The following is a 24,061-nucleotide window of genomic DNA, read 5'->3' on the forward strand; positions in this document are numbered from 1 at the left end:
TTCTGGTTGGTCCAGAGATAGTATACCGAGGAAAAGAAAGGCAACTTGTAAAATAACAAAGGGATATTGTAACGCTCAAAATGGTGGTTGCAAAAACTGAGTCGGTTAAAAGAGCCTTTAACTGGCTCGCTTTGGTACCGATAGGTCTGGCCTGGTAACCGAAAAATCATAGGTTCAAACCTTGTACACAAGTCACTTAACCCCAAGCTGCTCAAGGGGGATTGTTCCTGAAATAAGTGTACTGTAAAGTGTTCCAAATTAAATTACCTGCTTAAAGGCAAAGACAAACACAACGGACAGAGTCTTACCTGAGAGCTCTGCTGAGTTTGTCGTAGTTCATCTGAGGTTTGCACTTGCGGGCGCCCCACAGCCTGGCCACCTCATCAGGGTCTTTGATCACAAACTCCCCGTAGTCCCCTGCCAGGCAATCACATCATGATACTCTTCCTTCCTCAGCAGCTCTAGGATAAAGTGCCACAGCTGGATCTGTCTGGAGCCAGGACTGGACTCAGGCTTATAGGCCCAGTCTGGGAACGCAAACCCTGCAGAGAGAAGAGAGATCAGACTCTAGCTAAAATGTTCACATGCAAAGTTGAGTAATATTATTCATTGACTAATAAGGCCAATGATCACCCCTATCAGTGCTTTATCATCCTCTTCAGCAGTCATGTCCACTATTTTGTGCACTACATAGCATGTATACCACCATATCAAAGTCCGACCTGGGTCATATCCATATCCTGTTCCCTCCTCACTTCTGTTTGCACTCTATTTTCCCATAAAATGAAGGCAAAAAGCCCAAAAAATAAAACAATGGTATTAAACTTCTGGCCAATACCAATAAATGCCTGATTTCGAAATTTTATACAATATTTATGTCTAAATTAATTAAAAATAAAACACTAAAAATCAAAATCAACTGTGATTTTAAGTATCACAGCATCTGTATGCTCTGTATGAAAAATGGGTATTTTGAGATTTGCTAAAGATTACATTTAATAGCTATTAAATTAGTTTTTTGTTTGTTTTGTTTTTTGAAGAAACATTAAGTGAATGTAGATGATGACAAAGATAATCTAAATGTAAAAACTGGGGAAATTAGCATGCACAATTAAAAATCCACTGATATATATATACCTTATAAATAGGGCTGCAACGATTAATCGCGATTAATCGTTTGCAAAATAAAAGTCTGTGTTTACATAATATATATGTGTGTGTTCTGTGTATAATAATTATGTATATATAAATACACACACATACAGGTATAAAGTTCAGAAATATATGCATGTATTATAAATATATATATTTATATATATTTTATATTACATATAAACATAAATAGTTTATATATAAATATAACATTTTTCTTAAATATATACATGAATGTGTGTGTATTTATATATACATAATTATTATACACAGATCACACACATATATATTACGTAAACACAGACTTTTATTTTGCAAACGATTAATCGCGATTAATCGTTGCAGCCCTACTTATAAATGTAATCATTAATTATACATTTTATTTTCATTTTTTTTTTTTTCTTTCATTTTTTTTTTCTTGAGGTTACTGGAAATGACCATTTATCAATATTGGAAGCTGATATTAGTTCTACTTAACGTTAAAATATTGAATGTATGATTTTAATTCGGCATGTAAAAGTCTAGATTGAATCTAGTTTATTTATTTTATTTTTAACAAGCCAGTAATACAGTTTATATTCAAAATACCAGTCATATTGTTTTTAATGACAAAAAATGCATTTGATTCCCAAGGAATTAATGAACTGAAAAAAAAAAATGTATATTTCGAATGCAATACAAGTCTGTTAAAAAAACGTCGGCTAAATGCATAAATGTAAATCTACCAAAAGCTCTATGTCATCACGACTCTTATCATCAATCACTTTGAGGTAAATTTTAGAGTCACTAGCAACCTCACTCTCTATCTAACACACAATCTGATGTGTGAAAGCTATTTGCATTTTTTAGAAAAAAGAAATGATTTGAAAGGGCCGCAGAAAGGATGTAGGGTGTCTAGTCACTGAGGGTGAGGACGGGTGAAGTGTGGTCAGGCAGGGTTGGTTTAAGTTGAGGCTGGTAAAGGTCAGATAGGGTAACGGCTCACAGTGGTTCCTCCACAGCTGATCCTCTTTACTCTACACTCAGTTTCACACACAGAAGCCCTTCACATACGCGCGCACACACACACGTTTCCATGTTTTATCGGGACTTTCCGTAGACATTATGGTTTTTATACTGTACAAACTGTATTTTCTATTCCCTACCCCTAAACTTATCCAGCACAGAAAACTTTCTACATTTTTACATTTTCAAAAAGCTTCATTTAATATGATTTATAAGTGCTTTTCCTCATGTGGACCAAAAAGAAAAAAAAGTTCCAACAAGGTAAAAAATTACTGGTATTACTATCCTTGTTTTTGTCAGATGTAGCAAAATTGTCACACACACACACACACACAGGCGGTTTTGCATTGTGCTTTGCTCATCATTAAAACTGAATTAGCTCTAAGGGAGCAACATTGAGTTTAGCATTTAAGGCATTTAGGATAATTTTTCATCCAAAGCGACTTGAATAATATTTAATACACAGCATTTTCATGCTGTCCCTGAAAATCAAACCCACAATCTTGGTATTTCTAGTGCTGTGTTCTACTGTTTGGACTACTAACTGTTTAGATTAGACTATAGAAACTTTTAAATCTACAATCAGTTTGTATTTATTAAAAATTATCCAAAGCACTTTACTCAACAACTTCCGACAATTTACTGATTCGTAGAAACGGACAAATCATTTCCTCTCGGTGACTCAACAGATCTAAATTAAACACTCAAGCGGTGGTTTTTCCTGTTTCTACCTGCCAACAACCAGATTTTTTTTTTTCTTTCTACAAGACAGGAATCCAGTGAAATCCAGTTGAGAAATAAACGTGTTTTTACACCTGGACTGATTTTTATCTTTTTACCTTCAGAACAGAAATACATTTGTTGAACACAGGACATACTATAACCTCTACTGGCTCTCAAAACATCACACACACACTCCTAGAGGGTACATCTGATTGCTCCTTTAAGAGGTCAAATGTACCATGCACTAGAGCAAAGTCTGACTTCAGGAACTGCAGACAGGGATCTGGTTTCACAGCTCACATTCTCTCTCTCTCTCTCTCTCTCACTCTCTCACACACACATGCACACACATGAAAAGGATCCTTACTAAGAAGTTTGAGCTAAATTCAATATGTCTGTCAAACTCCCTGATGAACAATGAAGAGGAGACACCATGAGTCACACACTCACTCACCAGCAGGCACAGATACAGTTACTGCTCTCTCTCTCAACACGCATACAAACATCACTGTTGATTCACATTCAGATCTACACATAAAATCACTCATATAATTCAACTCAACTGATTCATATGTGATCTGAATGAATCTGCGAGTCGACTGATCTGTGTGTGTGTGTGTCTCAGGGTGGGCGGCAGTTACATATGCAGAAAAACGCTAACGACAGTGAGCTCATGTTTTAGGATGAAACCTCTTCAGGCACTCTGTGTGTGTGTTATTAATCATGTTACAGACAATTACAGAAGGTTTCAGCATCAGTGCTCTATAATGGCCCATGTTTCACACCCACATCATATCTCCTATACCTATACATACAAACACACACAGTACATAACCATTCAAGTGTGCAGTCAGTAAGATTTTTAAAAATATTTTTGAAGTATTTAATGCTATATATATATATATATATATATATATATATATATGTGTGTGTGACCTGGAAATATGGCACAGATGACGCATCTACAGTTTTATATATACCACAAAAAGGTACATTTACACAGTGCAAGCTTACGCAGGGACCTCCACATAAATGTAACAGCCAAGGACGAAAAGGCTGAATAAGCTTTATTTTACAATAACATCTTATTGAAAGAGACCAACGAAGTTAGTGTCAAAAACTCCAGATTTAAAGGGAACAAAATCTTCACATATTTCTTGATTGTGCACATCCACAGAAAATAAGTCTCGCACTGATTGACAACAACAAAGTTTAAGGTCGTTTTCATTTTCCCAGAACAAAAGCCTCTTATACTAGGTTATTACGATACATACTTGAGCACATCTGACACTCATGGTGTTTTCAGTGTCTCAATATGAGGACATAAACATATGAACTTCATCTCCAGTGATTCACTTCACAAGCATTTCACCATTTCATATAAATTTGTAATAAATCATAAATCCAGAAAATGTAAAACATTTCATACGGATTTCATTGGGCCCTAAAAACTTAATTAAAAACATGATGTTAAACTGTATCATGATTTCAATTAAATACACATGCTTTTTTTATTACTAAAATTCAATTTAGCCATTAACACATAATCCATTCTTTCATAGGGCCCAATTAATGTAAAAATCATCCCAAAATCTAGAAAAAAAAAAAGTTATGTCATTTGTATTGCTTTGGCAGCTGCACATAAACAACAATTTCTTGCTGAGTTTTTGAATGTGAATCAATGTGAAATCCATGTGTGTAATGAGTTGTGTGTCGTGAGGAGTTGTGCGAGTGTCTTAATAACATGCTGTGTTGTGTGGGAGTGTATGACCTCATCCCCCCCACCCTACTTAACCTTTGTGACCTTCACCCCCACCCATATGCCCTCTTCTCTCCCTCTCTTTAACATCACCCCCCCCCCCCCACCCCCAAAGGGGAGACACTAGATCCCCATTACAGAGGAGAGAAGACAGACCCACAAACACACACACACACACACCGCATCAATAATGCAACAACCTGACTGCCTTAGTGTGTTTTGTTGGGAGATATTCTCTCTGTCCTGGGATGCCCGAGTGTTAAAAGTTAAAAAGAGAGAAGAAAACTTAGAAAGAAGAACGTGAACAGAGCGAGATGACAAAGAGAGGAGAGACAAGACAAGAAACAGAAGAGAAAGAGAGGAGATGACAAGAAGGAAAAGAAAAGAGGGGGCCTGAGGAGGGAGTGGGAGAGAGGGAAACAATAGAGAGAGAGAAAGGGGGATGGTGTGAGAGAAAGAGAGAGGGATGAGATCATAGCTCTTCTAGTAGTCTGTTGTCACTCAGGTCAAATTGCCTGCCTCTCTCTCTCTCTCTCTCTCTCTCTCTCTCTCTCTGAGGCATCGATTGCACTCAAGAATGTAAATTTCGCAGGCACTCCTGCACTTTAGTCTTTACATAGGAAGTATGTGAAGAATTCAGAGCATCCGAGGAAACTACCGTTCTGCTCTGCGCAGTGGCGTGTTCACATGGAAAGAGGCAGACAGAAAGAGAGATTGACACACTTTCACACTTTGTAATACATTTCAAGACCTCGTACTCACATGAACTGTTTTAAATACGTCTTTAGTAGCCATCAGATTTCATCAAAAATATCTTATTTTGTGTTCCAAAGATGAACAAAGGTCTTACGGGTGTAGAACGACATGAGGGTGCGTAATTAATGACAGAATTTTCATTTTTGGGTGAACTAACCCTTTAAGTTTAACACATATATGTTACAAAAGATTTCAAATAAATGCGTTTCTTTTGAACTTTCCACAAAAAATATTAGGCAGCACAACTGTTTTCAACATTGATAATAATAAAAAATGTTTCTTGAGTAAATTAGTTTTGAAAAGTTTTGTTTTTTCTATTTATATTAAAATAAGTTATTTCAAATTATATTTTTTTGTTTGTTTGTTTGTTTTTTACAATATTTCTGTTTTTACTGTATTTTTTATCTAATAAATACAACCTCGGTGAGAGATTTCTTTCAAAATCATTAAAAAAAAAAACTTTCTCGCCCCAAATTTTTCAACATTAGTGTACATTCTTTTTATTTTATTAACATTACATCCTTGTATTTTTTCACAATCATGTGTGTGTATTGATGCTTAAGCAAAACTCCATGCCAATAAAGCACTTTGAAATTGAAATTGAGAGAGTGAGGGGATGAGAGAGACAGAGAGAGGGAGAGAGACTGAAAATAACTTATCAAAAAGTTCTGAAGGAGTTTCTGTCAGGCAGCACAGAGGAGGGATTCAGCTGTTGGCTGGGGGAAAAAAAAGCACAACAAAGACAGCTCTTCCTCTGTCTCTTCTCTTCTCAGATGGGAGCTGCCAAAAAAAATCGAGTTTGGAAAAAGGATTGATAGATAAATCAAATTCATTACGTTTTCGAAGGATATCATTCTATGCCGCTCTCCAAAACTCCTGAAGCCTTTTATTCCGTTTCCAACAGGACTTAACAGGATGAGCAGGACTCGAAAAAAAAAGAAGTTAATTCCCTGTGATTTCAGTGGCAGTAGATCTTCATGTAATGTACACTGGACCTGTGACTGTTCCCTGGTCATTTTCACACGTCTGCTGAGACTGTGAGCAAGTGTGTGTGTGTGTGTATGTAAACTGACAGAAAATAACTGAGTGTGAAGAGAAAAGAGAGAGAACATCAGTGGTTTAACACTAACAGGTGAGTGTTAGGGCTGAATTTAGCACAAAGTCAGCATTCAAAGTGCATGTTTTAAGGCCACAAAGTAAATCTGTGAGTGTGGATGAGCATGTTGAGACCAATCTCTTCAAACACACACACGCACTAACTGAGTGTCTTATTCCCTACTGAAACTTTTTTTTTTTTTTTTTTTAAATCGACATAACCTGCTCACAAACATCAGTGCTTGTTTATGATTCATACCACTACTTTTGTTTTCAAAATTCACATGATTTTTAGTTACTAATGTTTTTTGTGCCACAAAGAGAAATATTTCATTTTTTTAGTTTCTCTCTCAGCCTCATAACCTGCTTTGCTTCTGCATCTGAAATGCTCCCTTCACATGTGAAATGAGCCGTGCTCTAGTTCTCAAGCAACGGCTTGTGAGTTTGCTGTAAATACAGTTTCTAACTTCCACATGCTTTTCGCAAAGCCTGCATTACATTGCGACTGGACCACAAAACATCCCTGAAAATAACCGTTACGTTTAGACTGAAACGCATTTTGACATTGCAGTGTGACAAAATCGGATACCAAAACGTCCAAAAGCAGCACTGGCAACCTGTTGGTAGAAAAGAGGTTTTTGTGGCTACAACACATAATGAAATTATGTCATATATGCAAGAAAAAAGTGAAAGTAGTGCCACATTAGATTTATTAGAGAAATAGAGAGCATGTATTACAACCAATGAATGAGTGTGAACATGCATATGAAGAGGGTAGAATGTAACTCTCCACTGTAAACACTCACACAGACATAAGAGCTGATTCATTATGTGCCTTGAGGAACTTAGAAATAAGACCAGGGGGTTAGTGGTGGCCTTGAAGCTCCAAAAATAGACACAAACACTGAGGTTATTGTTTTAGAGAGAGAGAAAGAGAGAGAGAGAGAGAAAGAGATGGAGAGGTGAGGACAGAAAGAGATAGCAAATGAAAGGATGAAATGCGAAGTTAAGGGGTTTCACACTTTAACTTTCTCAGTGTAAATTTCTTTCTTCACACTCCAGTACTTCTCCAACCACATTACAGCTCTTTCAAAGAACCAAAGAGAGAGAGAGAGAAAAAGGGTGGAGAAGTATGCAATTAAAATAGCAAATGTTTGCATAATTTCTCTCTAAATTCCTGACGCAAAAAACACCTGGACTCACTGTGTGTGAAAAAACAATTAGCCCGCCACAAAAAAAATCTGTCATAATTAATTTATCCTCATGTCAAGGACGTAACCATGTCTTGAACATTGGGGGGGTGGACCAAAGTTGTTGTTGTTTTTATTTTTTTGCGATGACAATTTAAAGGTCCCGTTTTTCGTGGTTTTTTGAAGCTTTGATTGTGTTTATAGTGTGCAATATAACATGTGTTCATATTTCGCGTGTAAAAAAACAGTATTTTTCACATAATTTACTTATCTGTATACCGCTGTTTCCACTGTCATAAAAACGGGCTGATGACTTCCTTGTTCTATGAAGTCCCTCCTTCAGAAATACGTAACGAGTTCTGATTGTGCCAGCGGTTCCTGTGTTGTGATTCGACAGCTCTGAGCGCACCGTGCCCGGAAAGGTCACGCCTCTTACCATAACGTGGAGATGCACGCGCTCAGTGTTATTGTAAACATGTCTTTAATTTTATCCTGTCAATTTGAGCCGGAATCAGACCCGGTGATTGGACTGCGGGATGAAAATAACAGCGTTTCGACGACATGGCGACAAACACACTCTACAAACGCAACTCTTGTGTATTCCTGTGGGCGGAGGTTAGTCAAAAAACTGTTTTAGTGACGTCATTAAAGAAGGAAGTAGAGGGATGTAGTCCAAACTGGCCGTTCGATGTAGGCGACTTCTGTTAAATAAAATATCTCGCTTGGCATTGAACTTTGAGCTTTAAAATTTTACAGATTTTATTTATACTCTAACAACAACATTACACACTAACTAAAGTTTGAAACATGGGATCACGAAGAACGGGACCTTTAAAAAATTAAAGGATTAAAAGGGATATAAGGGAAAAATAAATAAGAACAGTAAAACTACTTGCAAAAATGCTAAACTTTTCTTGTCTCACATTCACATTCAGTTATGAATTACAAGAATCATGTATATGATACCATATTTTCAATTAAAAACGGCAAAATTTCATAAAGTTGAGTAATTTGCATCACTGGATATTAGCCCTCTGTCAGTCATAGAACCTTTTCTATTGTAAAACAGCTGTCAAATATTGAATGTTTAGCTACTTACATCTTACCACACACACTTTCACTGTTAAAACGAAAGCGTTGCACTGAAATTCACACTTCTGTGAACAGTAAGGCCCGCATTCATCGCTTTGATTGGCCATCTCAGTTATTTTGACATTGACGAGTGCTGTTAGACCGCTGAGGCAGACCTGTTTAAAACATAACCTTTAAAACTTTTTGTCATCCTAATAACAAACATAGTGGTGTTTAATGGAGCATCAGTAATGTCAAATATTGGGGGTCAATTTGGCCATTTCAAATTATCGTCCCCCTCAGTGTCTATGGTGGTTACAGCCGTGCCTCGTTCCAAACCTGGACAACTTACTTTCTTACATATAACATAAAAGACAACGTGTGGAAGAATCTCCAAGCCACTTGTTTCCATACACTGAAAAATACTGTGATTGGGCACTGCCAAGCTCAACAGAAAATGGCCAAAAAAAAAAAAAAAAAGCACCAGAAATGTCTGAACTGAGCATCTCTAGCGGAGTTAGAGTTTGTGTATAATTTCAGCAGACTCAGTGTTTGCCCCAGGTTAACCCCTTTTTGCAACTGTCAAACAACTCAAAGATGCAGAAGATAAGAGATATCAGCCAAGTGATGTAACCATTCACAAACTGTAAACCATCATTCACTGAAAATCTTTCACTCTGCCATAGCGCTGAAACCTAATTTGTGTATGCACATTTCCAGTTTCACACAAGGTTTTTACACAACACCAAATGTCATTTGTTTTCATAACTGAACCTGACACACACTTAAATATTCTTCAAAAGTTCAATAAAGTCATACAGGTTTGGAAAGATGTGAAGGTGAGTAAATGATGACAGAACTCTTTTTTGTCTTTCTTCACATATACACACTTTACATGTTGTGAGTGTTGAGAATGTGCAAAATATTGATACATAGACGAGAGGTGGAGCGTCCCGCATCCAGAGCTCAGAGTCTTCTTATCCTCCGATCATTACCGTTCTATTTCTCCTCTCAATCTCTCTCTGTGAACATCACTTATTCACTCAATCCCTAGATAAGAGCCACTCGTCCCCTATCACTCTCTCTCTCATTTAAATTACCATCTCAAACTTCTCACACTCCTGCAGTCAAACACTTACATGCTATTTCCACTCTCTTTTTTTTCACTCGCTCGCTCACTCACACACACTTTTGAAGCTATATTAGAGAAGACCCCTTGTAGACTTAATAGTTTTCATGCTAAGATAGTTTGGATTTAGGGGTGAACTCATTCCAAACTTGTATTTTTGGGTGAATTATCCATTTAACTCTCACACAAACCAAATTGACAAATTGACATTATTAGATGTAAAGCTCTAAACATGATTTGTGAATCTTTCAAATAGTGAGGACCACTTAAAAGATCCTCACAAGTCAGTTCTCGGCATGTTTTTAATACATTTGCGAGGACAACATTTGACCCTCGCAAATATAGTCACACACATACACAGCCTCTCCCCAGTTAGTGTTAATGTTCCGACATGCAGGTGAGAAAATGAAAGTTCAGCCCTCCCACCTTAACACATTACTGCTCAGAGTGTGTGAATGTTTGTGTAAGATTTTTAGAGGACCTATTACCCGCCCCTGGGGAACCCCTTTTGACAAGATCACTTCTGATCTACCCCGATTGTGTCAAACAATGCAATCACGTCAAAGGTAAGAAATATCAGCCAGTGACGCAATCGTCTGATGTGTCATTGACAGGTTATATCAGCCCTATGCATTTCAGCGCTGTGGCTGAACGCCTGTACTGCAGGAGTAGTAGGGTTAAACGCACTAGAGAGTTACAGTAAAGTGTGTTTGTGTACATGTGTATGTGTGCGTACATGTACTTGTGACTGGGTGTTTCCTGGAATGTGTCACCATTGCGGTACAGGAAGTTAGCAACTGTTCTGCACCACAACAACATCTCTGCTTCCTGTATATGTGCGTGCACGCGTGTGCGTGACAGATTTTGACTCAAAGCATCTGTACTAAAACATTTGTCACTTTCCTCTCATTTAAATCAGATCTGATGAGAGTGGCAAACTTTCAACGAAAGTCACGCCGACTGACACACAAACATTTCGCAGCATGGAGTGATAAAGATAATAAAGAAAAACAAGCAACAGGCACAGTGTGTGTCGGTGTGTGTGCGAGCGTGCGTCAGCGCTGACTCAGTGCGTGAGCGTGTTTGTAATTCAGCCTTCACAACGCAAACAATCTCTCTCCTCCATTCCCTTGCTTTCTCCATCCTCTCCCTCCCTCTCTCTCTTGGACACCGTCTCCTAGCAACCAGACACTTCAGGCCTAAAAATAAACCCCTAGAAATGAAGAGAACAAGAAATAAAACATAAACGACAATTAATCCTTTCACCAGAGCGTGAGTCTCAAATAGAAAAGGTAGGAGCCAGAAAGGAGAATGAGAGAAATAAGAGAGGCCCAGGAGCAGAGATGAAAGAAACGGAGAGAGAGCCAGCAACAGGTATTTGTTAGTTTTCTCGTGCACTCCAGCACTTCTAGCTTGCTGGGAAGTAAGCAGACTTCTCAGAGTCTACACACACACACACACATGCTACACTATAGTAGTGAAAACTCTTAGCCGCAATGTTTTTCACACTGATATTTACTCAACTCTAAACCTAAACATAAAAAACCAATCCACATCATTAGATTGGATTTGGTCGATTTGTGAGTGAAGACCACAACAAATGTTCTCATAAGTTGGACATGATTCAATATATTTGTGAGCAGAAACGCACAAAACTCTCTATTCTTGTTTAGTTTTGACTTTGGTATAAAGTCAAAGTTCTTGTTCAAATGTAGCAGGTGGGGTAAAGGGAAACACCGCTCTCCTAAATGTAACCAGATGAACACACTCTTATGCATTCCTAACTGGATTACAATACTGACAGAGCAAACCTGATTCACAGACACATCCTTCATAAGCACACCTGATCTAAACGGTGCGGTCCTACCACAAACTTCCTCTTTAACTGTGTGGAGGAAGGAGAGGAAATAAATATAAATCCAAAACATAAAGAAGAGATAATAAAATCCATCAATCACAATAAAACCTCTTTCTCTCTAACAGACTTTTATCACATATTAATTACAAAATCACTGTGCTTGGCTAGTGGAACTGAGGGCAAATATATGATGAAATATAAAACATTCTAATATTCAAGTAGCAAAGTAACAGAAGTAGCAACAGATATTTTCTTCCATATTGTGACATCTGAGTGAAAGGGATTATCGAAAAAATGTAGGGAGCTTGCAGTTAAGTTGGGTTTAAAGGGATAGTTCACCCAAAAATGAAAATTGACTCACCCTCAAGCCATCCTAGGTGTATATGACTATCTTCTTTCAGACGAACACAATCTGAGATACATTCAAAAATATCCTTGCTCTCCAAAGATTTATAATGGTAGTGAATGGGGGGCCTGTTTTGAATCCAAAAATAAATGCATCCATCCATTATAAAGTTTTAAATATGGATTTATTTTTTTTTTTTTTTATTTTTTTTTTTACAGAAACCCATCACTTCATTTCAGAGGGCCTTTACTATCTCCCTGGAGCCGTATGGATTTTTTTTTTGATGGATGAATGCATTTATTTTAGGCTTCAAAACACGCCCCCCATTCACTACCATTATAAATCTTTGGAGAGCCAGGATATTTTTAAATATATCTCTGATTGTGTTCATCTGAAAGAAGATAGTCATATACACCTAGGACGGCTTGAGGGTGAGTAAACCATAGGATAATTTTCATTTTTGGGTGAACTAACCCTTTAAGTTTGCTAAAAAATTTGAGAAGTCCGGCATACGTCACCAAAGAAAAGTTTGTCAATTCATCAGAAGATCAAATTGATAGTTTAATTAATAAATATTAGGTTAAAAAAATAAACATGCATGAATGAATTATTCACCATAAGAGAAATAGATAATATAGATTGATAATAGATAGGGTGAATAGAGTACCACAGGGATGACGTGGTTTTGTATTTTAGGACTTCCGGTTTAATCGCCTTGAAGTCAATGGGTTTTTTGAATGGGTTTTTGCCAAATCGCCTGAAATGAGGTCTGTGGTTAACAAAGCCTCTAAATATTTTAACGTTTTTATCAATGACATAAAACACACCAGTTATAACCCGCTTGTGATTTTTTTAAACCTTTACTGTGTCTTAAAAACGGCGGTTGCGAACAAGTTGCTAAAAGGGACTACTTCCTTTGGCGGGGACTTTAGATGTCATCATGACAAACGGGACATTTGGAAAGCATTTCTCATGAAAAAGTGGATAAGTATTAATAACAGCGCAGATCATAATCAGCGAGCATGTTTTTAAATAAAGTTGTTTTCTAAATAAAGTTTGAGGAAGCTTGGTGGTGATGAAGTTGATCCGCGACCATGGTGTGCTGTAGTCCGTTTATAGCCTACTGTTAGCTTTTTATATCTGACGACTTTATTTAGGCTTCAAAATGTATAAATGTTGTGTTAACTTGTAAGGATTATCTTGACAGACAAAACGTATAAGTGTTGTAACCCTTTGTTAAACACAGAGCTTATTTTTTGTGATTTTCCAAAAGTCTATGAGAAAAAATGCATAGGCTTTCAATCGAGGGAACCCGTGCGCCGCTAACTTCCGGATTGGCCTACAAAAACACGTCATCCCTGAGATACTCTATTTTCATTTCATGCCAAGTTTAATGTTTTTAATTAAATATTCATTACAAAAAAGTTTCGTGAACTTTAGAGACATAAAACTTGCTTAATTTACGCTTGACGGAGGGCGTGTCTGAAGCTTGAGCTGACGCAACTGTCATAGCTCAACAGCCAATCACATTACTTTCCAGTGTTGCATGAACGCAATTGGCTAGCAACTGCTTTAGGTATTTGCATAAGGCGATCTGATTGGCTGACGCTTGCAAAAGTCGAGAAATCTTCAAATTCTGCCGCGAGCAACGTGAGTGAACACGACGGAACCCACAATTCAGTTCGGCAACGCATGACGTCACCCATTCAAAGTAAATGAGAAGCGTTACGCCAACGCCCCGTGTGAATGCAGCGAAACAGACATCACAGCAAGCAAAGATAAGTAACTGAGTCAGATGTTGATTCAGTAATCTCTTAAACGATTCAGTGAGTTCATTCAGTGAAAGATTCGTCAGTCTGACTCAAACCAATAACAGATGAGTTTGGGAGTCATTGTGAAAGACTGCCTAAAATTACAGGCTCATAAGAGTCATTTGTTGTGAATTTAACTACACTGGTCACACTGTATGTTTGTTTTTCTTCGTGCAGGCTGTGAGGACAGCTTAATAGAAAGATGTGTTCAGTTCTGTCTGACTTGAATGTGATTAAATAAAAAGAGTGTTTACAATCACAACTCCAATAAAATATACATGTAGTAGACTAGAGTATGATATGCTGTACATACAGTGGCCCTAAAAAGGTATTTAGGCATTCAAATCACACTTTTTAATAAACAAACATGGTGTCTTGTTACAGTGGTCACTGAAATGGTTAACTGACATCGTCAACACCTCTGTACGAGTGTACACACAAACGATGCCCCCCGCCCATCAGAGCACAGCGCTTTTATCACCTTCCTCATCTTTGTTTGTGTACGGCAGTCTGACTTGCGTCTGTGTGACGTGTAACCGGCCAAAAATACTCCCTCTTCTTTATCTCCATCACCCCATTCCTCACCCCTCCTTCCTTCACCTCCATCAGTCCTGCTCTCCCTCTCTTCCTGCTATTCTTCTACCTCTCTAATTTTAGATAGTGGGGGGAAAAACGCCCGTCACACATCTGCGAACAATCTGAGCGAGCGAGCGAGACAGGGATATGAGTGTTTCTATCCAAGTTACACAGTTGTAACACTTGGAGTTGGTGAGAAACTTCTATAAGAGGTATGGAAGTGTGTGTGTGTATGTGTGCGCTCAGGGTCCAAAATGGCCTTGTTGCCTCTGTCAATAGTGGGTGGGTGAACTAATAAAATTTACTAGCCATTTAGCATTATTATTATTATAAATGATATATTTTTATATATATATTAATAATTCGATGATAAGTAAATAAATTAAGCATCTCTGCTTAGTGACATGAGCTGTGACATTTGAAATAGTGGACATATAGTCTTTCATTCGCATGACTTACGTCAGAGTGTGGGTCAGATTGTAATTCTTACAACTCAACATAAACCACAGATTTTTTTAGTTCAATTTAACTGGCAAGTAACTTTATTTACTTACCCAAGCCAAATTTTACTCGCATTTGGCACTTCCGAGCGTTCATTTTGGACCCTGTGTGTGTGTGTGTTTGTGGGAGCGAGGGGACAGAGGACAGGACACAGCGTGCATGCATGTGTGTGTGTGTGTCCAATGGTAAACATGCACACGGCTGGGAGACATGCAGAGATACCGCCTGTCACCTTCATACACACATACACACAGACAGACGTGTTTCTATGTGATGGTGGTGTGATGGTGAGCAGCAGGATGGCTGTGCTCCGTATCTGAGAGATGCTTAAATGGATCTGCTCAAGCTGATTAAAGTCCTGCTGCTCGTCATTACATAACACTCACCTCACTCACACCACAGGAGACCTGGATTACAGCCACCGCCATGTGTGTGTGTGTTTGTGTGTCTGATCACACTGTATTAGTTCAGTGTGTCTAGATATTCAGTGTTTATCTTCTGCTGAGTGAGTGTGTGTGTGTGTGTGTGTGTGTGTGGATCTGTAATGCCCATGGATGGAGAAACACACACGAGCATGCACACAGCAGGGAGAGATCTCATTAATTGCTGGAATGATTGTATTATCAGGGCAGAGTGTTTTGGGTCCAGATCTCACCACAGCCATCCATCTTCCTCTCATCCTGTTGTTTGTCTTTTGCTCTCGATCACTATCTGTCTCTCTACCCCCGTCTCTCTATCTCCAATCATCTACCTCTGTGTCACTCTCTCTATCACCTGTTTGTCTCTCTCTGTCCCATATCTCTCTTCCTCCGTCCCAGTTTCACTGTATCTTAAAGGATTAGTTCACTTTAAAATGAAATTGACCCCAAGGTTTACACACCCTCAAGCCATTCTAGGTGTATATGACTTTATTCTTTCTGACGAACACAATCGGAGTTATATCCTGATGCATCCAAGCTTTATAATGGCAGTGAACGGGAAACAACAAGTATGAAGCTCAAGAAAGTGCATCCATCCAACGCAAAATGTACTCCAAGTGAAGCAATGCGTTTGTGTAAGGGTGCGTTCACACTTGTCATGTTTGGTTCGATTAAAACGAACCCTGGTGTGATTGCTCGGTAAGTGCGGTTCATTTGAACATATGTGAACGCTGCCATCCGAACCCTGGTGCGCACCAAACAAGCGGACCGAGACCGCTGAAAAGATGGGTCTCGGTCCGCTTCCAAACGAACTCTGGTGCGGTTCGAATGATATATGAACGCAACACGGACCAAAGACATGCAAACAAACAAAAAACGGGAAGACGAGACCCTAAAAAGGAAAGAATCCTCACGCATGTCGGTTTTTCTTGTCATAGTCGCGAGTTTGCCCATGACAGGCATCAGACGCGCGTTTCCACGCAGCAGTTTGTGTGTGTGACGGATGGATTCCCGCCGCTGTTCTGACTACTTTACACATTTTATAAGCTCTTCACGAGTTCCCAGTTGGCCAAAATACCATCACATGCAGGCTACGCACACACAACGAGCGCATTTACCTCAGCACACAGCACTGTTTTGGATGTTCGGTAAGTTCCGTCTCAAAATAGGAAATACGTCATAAAATCCGTCAGGTTGTGAATGTATCCCTATGCCTTAAGGTTCGGTATCTTTTGGTTCGGTGATAAAATTGCCAATCTGAACGCTAATCGGACCAGGACTAAATGTGTTTTTTTCTTTTTTGGTCCGGACCAAATGAACCAAACGAACCGAACTACAAGTGTGAACGCACCCTAAGAAAAATATCCATATTTAACAAGTTATGAAGTAAAATATCTAGCTTCCACCAGACCGCCTTCCGTATTCAACTTACAAAGAAAGTTTAAAACTCTCGCAGTTCAAAATGCTTACGCTACGTCATACGCCTTCCATATTCAATTTACAAAAAAAGCACCGGTCTGGCGGAAGCTTTACTTTATAGCTTGTTAAATATGGATATTTTTCTTACACAAATGCATGGCTTTGCTTCAGAAGGCCTTTATTAACCCCCCGGAGCCATGTGGAGTACTCGTTTATGATGGATGGATGCACTTTCTTCAGCTTCATACTAGTCGTTTCCCGTTCACTGCCAATATAAAGCTTGGATGCATCAGGATATTTATTAATATAACTCCGGTTGTGTTCATCATAAAATAGAAAGTTATATACACATAGGATGGCTTGAGGGTGAGTAAATCTTGGGGTAATTTTCATTTGAAAGTGAACTAATCCTTTAATATCAAAGGACTTTGCTGGTGATATCGCAAAGCATTAATTCACACAACAAAAGCAGTGACAAAATAATCATCATTGTAATTATAAAATAAATAAATACATAAAATTATAATAAAGTACAAGCAATAATAATACAATGCCAAAACAAAATAAAAGATAGCAATAAAGAATTTCTTTCTCTGTCCTGGTCCTCCATCTCTCCTCTGGTTTGTCTCTCTCTCTCTCTCTCTCTCTCTGTCCCAGTCCCCCTGTCTCTCACTCGGTCTCTGTCTCTCTGCCTCCAGGGACAGATTACCCTCCTCAGCTAGAGCAAGTAAAGGCTGCTACATTATGCAAGACACTGATGATGTAACCACGCTCACTCACTCCTCTCAAACACACACTGTGTCTCACCACAGCAACAAGCATCAGCTACTGGGATGTAGTAGATGATCAAAACAACCATCATCATCGTCATAATCATCATCATCATCATAAGGACTCACTCTTATAATAACAGCATCAGCCTCGTTAAACATGATTCCACTTGAAACACACGTAACACTCACTTTTGACAAATTCAATGACCCTTAACCAAACAGTGTGTGTTTTTAAAGCAAATCAACTGCAACGTGAATTTATTTGTGGCTCTTAATGCTACCATTAGGTCTGTAGTGTATCAGTGTTTACAATGGTGAGGTCAAAGATTAGGTCACAAAAACGGGACTACTTTATTGCAACTAAGTAAACAAAGTTTACATACATTTGGGTGTCATCATTATCAAATAAACTAAGTCACATTGCTAACCTACTGACCAGGTTAGCACTACAACAAGAGAGAGACAAAGATTTCCAACTCAGTTATTGCTGGACTTGTGTACAGTATTATGTAATGGGGAAATGAGTATACACACACAAACTGCCCAGTGGGCAAAGATAAGAAGCTAAATTGTCCAATCAAATCACTTTATTGTCACTAAACCATGTACATGAGTGAATAAACAATATACATATTACACAATGAGTGTTTAAGTATTGAAACATCTACACACTTGGCAGTCATTAACACACACACAGTATGGGATGGAAAATAGTAGGACAGTACCCCACCCAGGGGAATCCCATCCAAAACACATCTATCCTAACAGTGCTTTATCCATGCAGCTTCACACACACACACACACACACACACACTGAGGCAGCTGGCATTGAGTTACAGTACCAGTGGCAGAGACAATGGAAGTGCACATTTCTCAGAACACACACCTTGCTGAGTCATCCACACACACACACACACACACACACACACACACACACACACACACACACACTCCAATACTACAAACATACAGATGCTTGAAAGACCACAGACATCTTCAACGAAGTGCTACAGAGGACTTTACAATCACTTTATGAATTGTTACACACACACAGCAACACAAACACAAGGCTGCAAAACGAGCCCCTGAGATAACACAGAAATAACATACAGTCTCTGAGCAGCAGGCCAGGGTAAACCTAATAACTCTCACCACACATTAGCACAAAATGGCTGTTCGGTCAAGTTGGTTTTTATGTCGTCTGTGAAATAATCATAGAATAACATTTTCAGATCTTCCTCATTAGTTTAGTACATAGATTCGATTCCCCAAGTGGGGAGATTTCCTTCTTTCACAACTTCCCACAAGTGATCAATAAAGTACTTTATCAGGTCTTATCTTAAATGCCAAAGGTAGAGACATGTTGTACATTTACAGGTGATGTGTCTATTTTCTACAAAGCTAAATCACAAATGTTTAGGTTCCATTTAATACATGTGCAGTAGGTACTTTTTGTGATCACTGTACATATTGTGTAAATTAACTGTAATGTTTATTCTTATTTATAGACAAGAATAAAGTAAACATCATAATTTACACGTACAGTATTTGTTGAAATATATTGTGGACCTTGTTTATACACTACTGTTTGGAGTCTGTAAGATTTCTTAAATGTTTTTGAAAGACGTTTGTTATGCTCACTACATTTATTTGGTCAAAATACAGTAAAACAGTAATATTGTGAAATATTATTACAATTAAAAAATAATTAAAATAACTCCATTTTCATATATTTTAAAATGTAATTCATTCCTATGATAAGACCTTCAGAAATCACTCTATGCTGATTTGCTGAAGAAACATTTTTTATTAATTAACTCTTTTTATAAACGTTAAAAACAGCTGTGCTGCTTAATACGTTTTTGGAAACCGTGAATTTTTTTCAGGATTCTTTGATTAACAGAAAGTTCAAAAGAACAGCATTTATTTGAAATAGAAATCTTTCGTAACAATGTAAAATCTTTTCAGCAATTTAATGCACCCTTAAAAAAAAAAAAAAAAACTTTAAAAAATAACTTACTGTCCCCAAACTTTTGGTAGTGTATCATAAATAGATAATAGTTTCTATTAAATCTATCTATTAAATTATCCTAAAACACAAATACGGTTTGGCATAATCTTTCAGTATTATTTCGCAGAACAGCAGTAAAGCAATTTTGGTGAAATGTTGATAATATATGACATTTTTTTGTCCATGACTGTGTCATTATGGCAAGGTCAACAAGTCTTAAAATATCATATTTTTTATGACAAGTTGAAATTAGTTCAGAGTGTAACATCATGTGGTGCAACCCCCCAAAAATGTAAAGATATTTATAAAATAAAAAAACTCATTATATAAGGGCTTTTAAAATAATAATTATCTACGTCTTAAGATGTGTCTTTTCACAAACAGTTCCACCTCAAACTTCCACCTCTACTTGCTACGTTGAACCAGAACAACTGTCTCTGCTTATTAAATTTGAGCAGAAGAAGCATAACAGAAAAGATACAAAACACTTGCTTCATGCCACTACCTTTCAGCTGCAAAGTGCTAAAACAGCGTGAGGCAGGGCAGCCGTTCCTGTGACAGACTGAAAGCTAAAGCTAAAAGCCGCGCTGTGGCTGCTGTGCCGAGGGCCTCACGGTCTCTGCCCCGATCCGTTATAAACCCTAATCCCCTAAAACAACAAACACACACTGTTATGCAGGCAAGCCCTGAGCTGCCCTGCACTGCCTTACACTGCTTTAGAGAGGGAATAATCGAGCGCGTCCCTTAAAACCTGGCCCACATGTGTGTGTGTGAGCATTGCATAATCAGCCAAACCATGTCTGAGGCTAAATATGGTACAGTTAAAACAATTATGAGGCAAGCACTTTGGCCAGAGATCACAAACACACACAAGAAGCTTAAAGCTGATGTCATCTACAGCCCAGAATATCACCCAAAGCCACAGAAATAAGCATTTGAAAGTGCAAAAAAGGACGTGTGATGTTTTGAAACACTGGCCACAGAAAGAAACCGAACGAATATAACAATGAATGAACAGACTAATAATAGAGCTAATGGACGCCTGACTTCTTTCCAGCAAAGACACGCGTGTGTGACGGGCAAACATGCCATTAACATTTGATGCCAAGAGTCGACTAAATACAGCAGCTCTCAGACCAGTCGGATATGCATTATTCAACAACGCAAGACATTACGCGTCCATGTATATACATTGAAAGAGAGAGCAGAAGGGCGTTAAGAGCTTGAATGGTTGGTTTTCTTGCATTACGCAGAGAGGCCGTGTCATCCAGATGTGGGAATTTATGTTTTCTGAACGCTACAGCCTTTAGTTGGAGATGATGACACAGCACAAAGTCCACCGGGCTCGAAAAGTCACTCAAATACTTACATGCGTGTGCAACCGACACCCGGCCTAAAAACAGGAGAGGGATGGAGGGAAAAGACAGAGAAAGAGAGAGTGATGGAAGATGAGATGCCACTGGGGTATTCCAGCATGGATTAGTGACAGAGAGGTTATGTGTGTGTGTGTAAGAGGAGTGGAGGGATGGAGGTGTAATCGATGGTTTAAAAGGTTTTCAGTCGCACCAAAACACACACACACTATTCTTTCATAGCTCACTATGAAACACAAAACTCATCTGAACACACACACATACAGAGTACATGTCAAGCACCAATATCATCTCTTCTGACTGTGGAAGTGTCAGAGGTGTGGAATGAATGTCAAATGGCACTTTAAACCTGAAGAGTGTCATTTTTTCAATGTTAAAATACTCGAAATATTTCCCTGAAAAGACTGCAAATCTGCGGTGCTCTTAGTTTGAGCATTCGGTCCAGCCCAACGCAACAACAATGACTCAAGCAATAGCGTGAACCTGGGAGCGGGACTATCTGTGTTTGAGACCAGGTAGATGAAGGAATGTTTGAGAAAACTGTTTGGGAAGAGTCATTATACTCTCCATTTCATTTGGCGTAGTGGCACATAAATAACACACAAAAAAGGGATGGATGTAAAGAATGGCTAAATTAAAAGCGGACACATACACGCATCCATTTGTTTTAAGGACTTTCTCTTGACATCCATTGTTTTATGAGATCACAATATTTACAGTTAATGATATTTTCTAGTCATGCATTGATCATGTTTTTTCATTGCTGATTCCGTTTTTTTATTGCATATCGGTTGTCGATTTTTGTTTTTATCTTTGTTTAAGCAAATTTATTTGATGTGTATTTGCTCTAGGCTTAGTTCACCCAAAAATTAAAATTCTATCATTAATTACTCACCCTCATGTCGTTCCAAACCTGTAAGACCTTCGTTCATCTCCAGAACACAAATTAAGATATTTTTGATAAAATTCGATGGCTCAGTGAGGCCTCCATTGACAGCAAGATAATTAACACTTTCAATGCCCAGAAAGCTACTAAAGACATATTTAAAACAGTTCATGTGGCTACAGTGGTGCAACCTTAATGTTGAGAATACGTTTTGTGCGCCAGAATACAAATTAACAACTTTATTCAACAATATCTAGTGATGGGCGATTTCAAAACACTGCTTCATGAAGCTTCGAAGCTTAACAAATCTTTTGTTTCGAATCAGTGGTTCGGAGTATCAAACTCCCAAAAAGCCATGATTTCAGTAAACGAGGCTTTGTTATGTCATAAGTGTTTCGAAATTTCAATGGTTCACCACTGGGGGGTGTAACTTTGGCAGTTTGATATTCGGCATGTTTTTTTTGGTGCGCAAATTTAATAATAATTTGTGTTCCGGAGTGTGGAACGACATGACGGTGAGTAATAAATGACATAATTAAAAAAAAAAAAAAAATGAAATTTTTGGGTGAACTAACCCTTTAAACAAAACATATCTGTAGCATTTGAAATTAGAGGAAAACACTGAATTTAATCATGATAGAAACAAAGATAATACAAACATGTAGCATGAGCAGTTGTTTAAATTAGATTGTGTCATTTCAAAATTTAAAGCAAAAATTGTTGACTTTAGATTTGTGAAATTAATATTCTACATATGACACACCTGCACAAAACAAAAACAGCAGACAGACTGAATGAAAACGCAAATTCACTCTCCGACAGTAGGTGGTGCTTATGGAACAGCAGCAATTTAGCATTTCCTCGGTTACCGATGTACACAAATCAGCCCTGTGCTTATAAACAGGCATTATAAAGAGGTAAGAGGAAAATGATAATGCCATTGAAACTTTCTGAAGACTGTCACTTCCCTTTAGACATACATTCATATAAATATTGAATTGGATTAGGGGTTTATATTTTTCTTCCAATATTTCGGGCATTGTGAACAGTGAACTAAAATATTTTCTCTGCTGGCACGTCTCTGTTCTACTCTTTGCATCTGTCTTCAGGGTGTCCCGTCCTGTTTACAGACTTTGTAACGTTTCCACACAAATGACATTTCGGGAAACAATTGTAATGCAGTTTCCGGAATAGATATCGGCCAAAATAAAAAAAATAAATAAAAAAATTATGGCAAGTCGACCTGTGTATCTCGAATATTTTCTGTCTACATTTTTTAATAAAGAAAAGAACATTAAATATTAATAAAAGTGTTTTTGCTATTCCGTTTTGTCTAGTGATGCATAAATTACATACTGAAAAAGATTTGCGATAAAATCAATGACAACTTGTACTTTTTCAGTAATTTTGTCCCTAAATGATATTTAAATGTTGACATCTGTTGTTTTATACTGAATTAATCATATTTTCTATACTTAAATATATTTTTTATAAAAATTAAATATTAACTTTTATTATTTTTGATATTCTGATTGGTGTAGCACAAATTACACACTTCAGCTTAAACAAAAAAACACTGAACCTTTTGGAATGTTTCAGATTCAAAACAAATGATAACTTTTTCAACAATTTTAACCCCAAAGTATAGCTAAATGTTGACACAGATTGTTTAATACTGAGCTAATGATATTATCTATACCTAAATATAAAAAAAAAAAAAAAAAAAAAAACGTTTTTGCTATTCACTATTTGGTGTAGTGATGCATAAATCACACACTTCAGCTTAAAAACATTTAAAAAAACCCACTGAACCATTCACATTCAGACCAAATGGCAACTTGTATCTGCACAGTTATGTCATTTAATATAGTCATACAGAAGGCGTGTTGGGTTGAAATGCAGTCAGCCTTCCATGAATGTGTAACAGAATATCACAACCCAAACACTGTACAACAAGCGGGCGGCACGTGAGGGTAGGACATCCTCTCCTCGCAGCTCTGAAAACATTTTCAACCTGTCTTCCATCCAGGCGTTCATATGATTAACAGTACTTAGTGCACAGGTGCACATGCACACACTCGCCTAATCATATCCAATACGTTACACATACACAGACCATCCCTTGACTAAACACATACACACCCTAACTGATGAATTAGAAAGTGAGTGCCGTAAATGCCGGTGACAAACTGGTTCAAAGTTCAAAAC

At 37.9% G+C, this 24,061-nt stretch overlaps 1 protein-coding gene across 1 annotated transcript in view; it reads right to left on the minus strand.

Annotated features, from left to right (window-relative positions):
- erfl3 (Ets2 repressor factor like 3) overlaps positions 1-24,061 on the minus strand; it is a 55,088-nt gene that overhangs the window by 19,941 nt on the left and 11,086 nt on the right. Inside the window, exon 2 of the mRNA XM_048151972.1 lies at positions 309-542. Within this exon, the coding sequence (XP_048007929.1) occupies positions 309-340 (32 nt within the window). The 5' untranslated portion in view covers positions 341-542. The remainder of the gene's footprint in view (positions 1-308; positions 543-24,061) is intronic.

The sequence above is a fragment of the Megalobrama amblycephala genome, linkage group LG13 (genome assembly GCF_018812025.1).
Source record: "Megalobrama amblycephala isolate DHTTF-2021 linkage group LG13, ASM1881202v1, whole genome shotgun sequence".
NCBI classification, from domain to species: Eukaryota; Metazoa; Chordata; class Actinopteri; order Cypriniformes; family Xenocyprididae; genus Megalobrama; species Megalobrama amblycephala.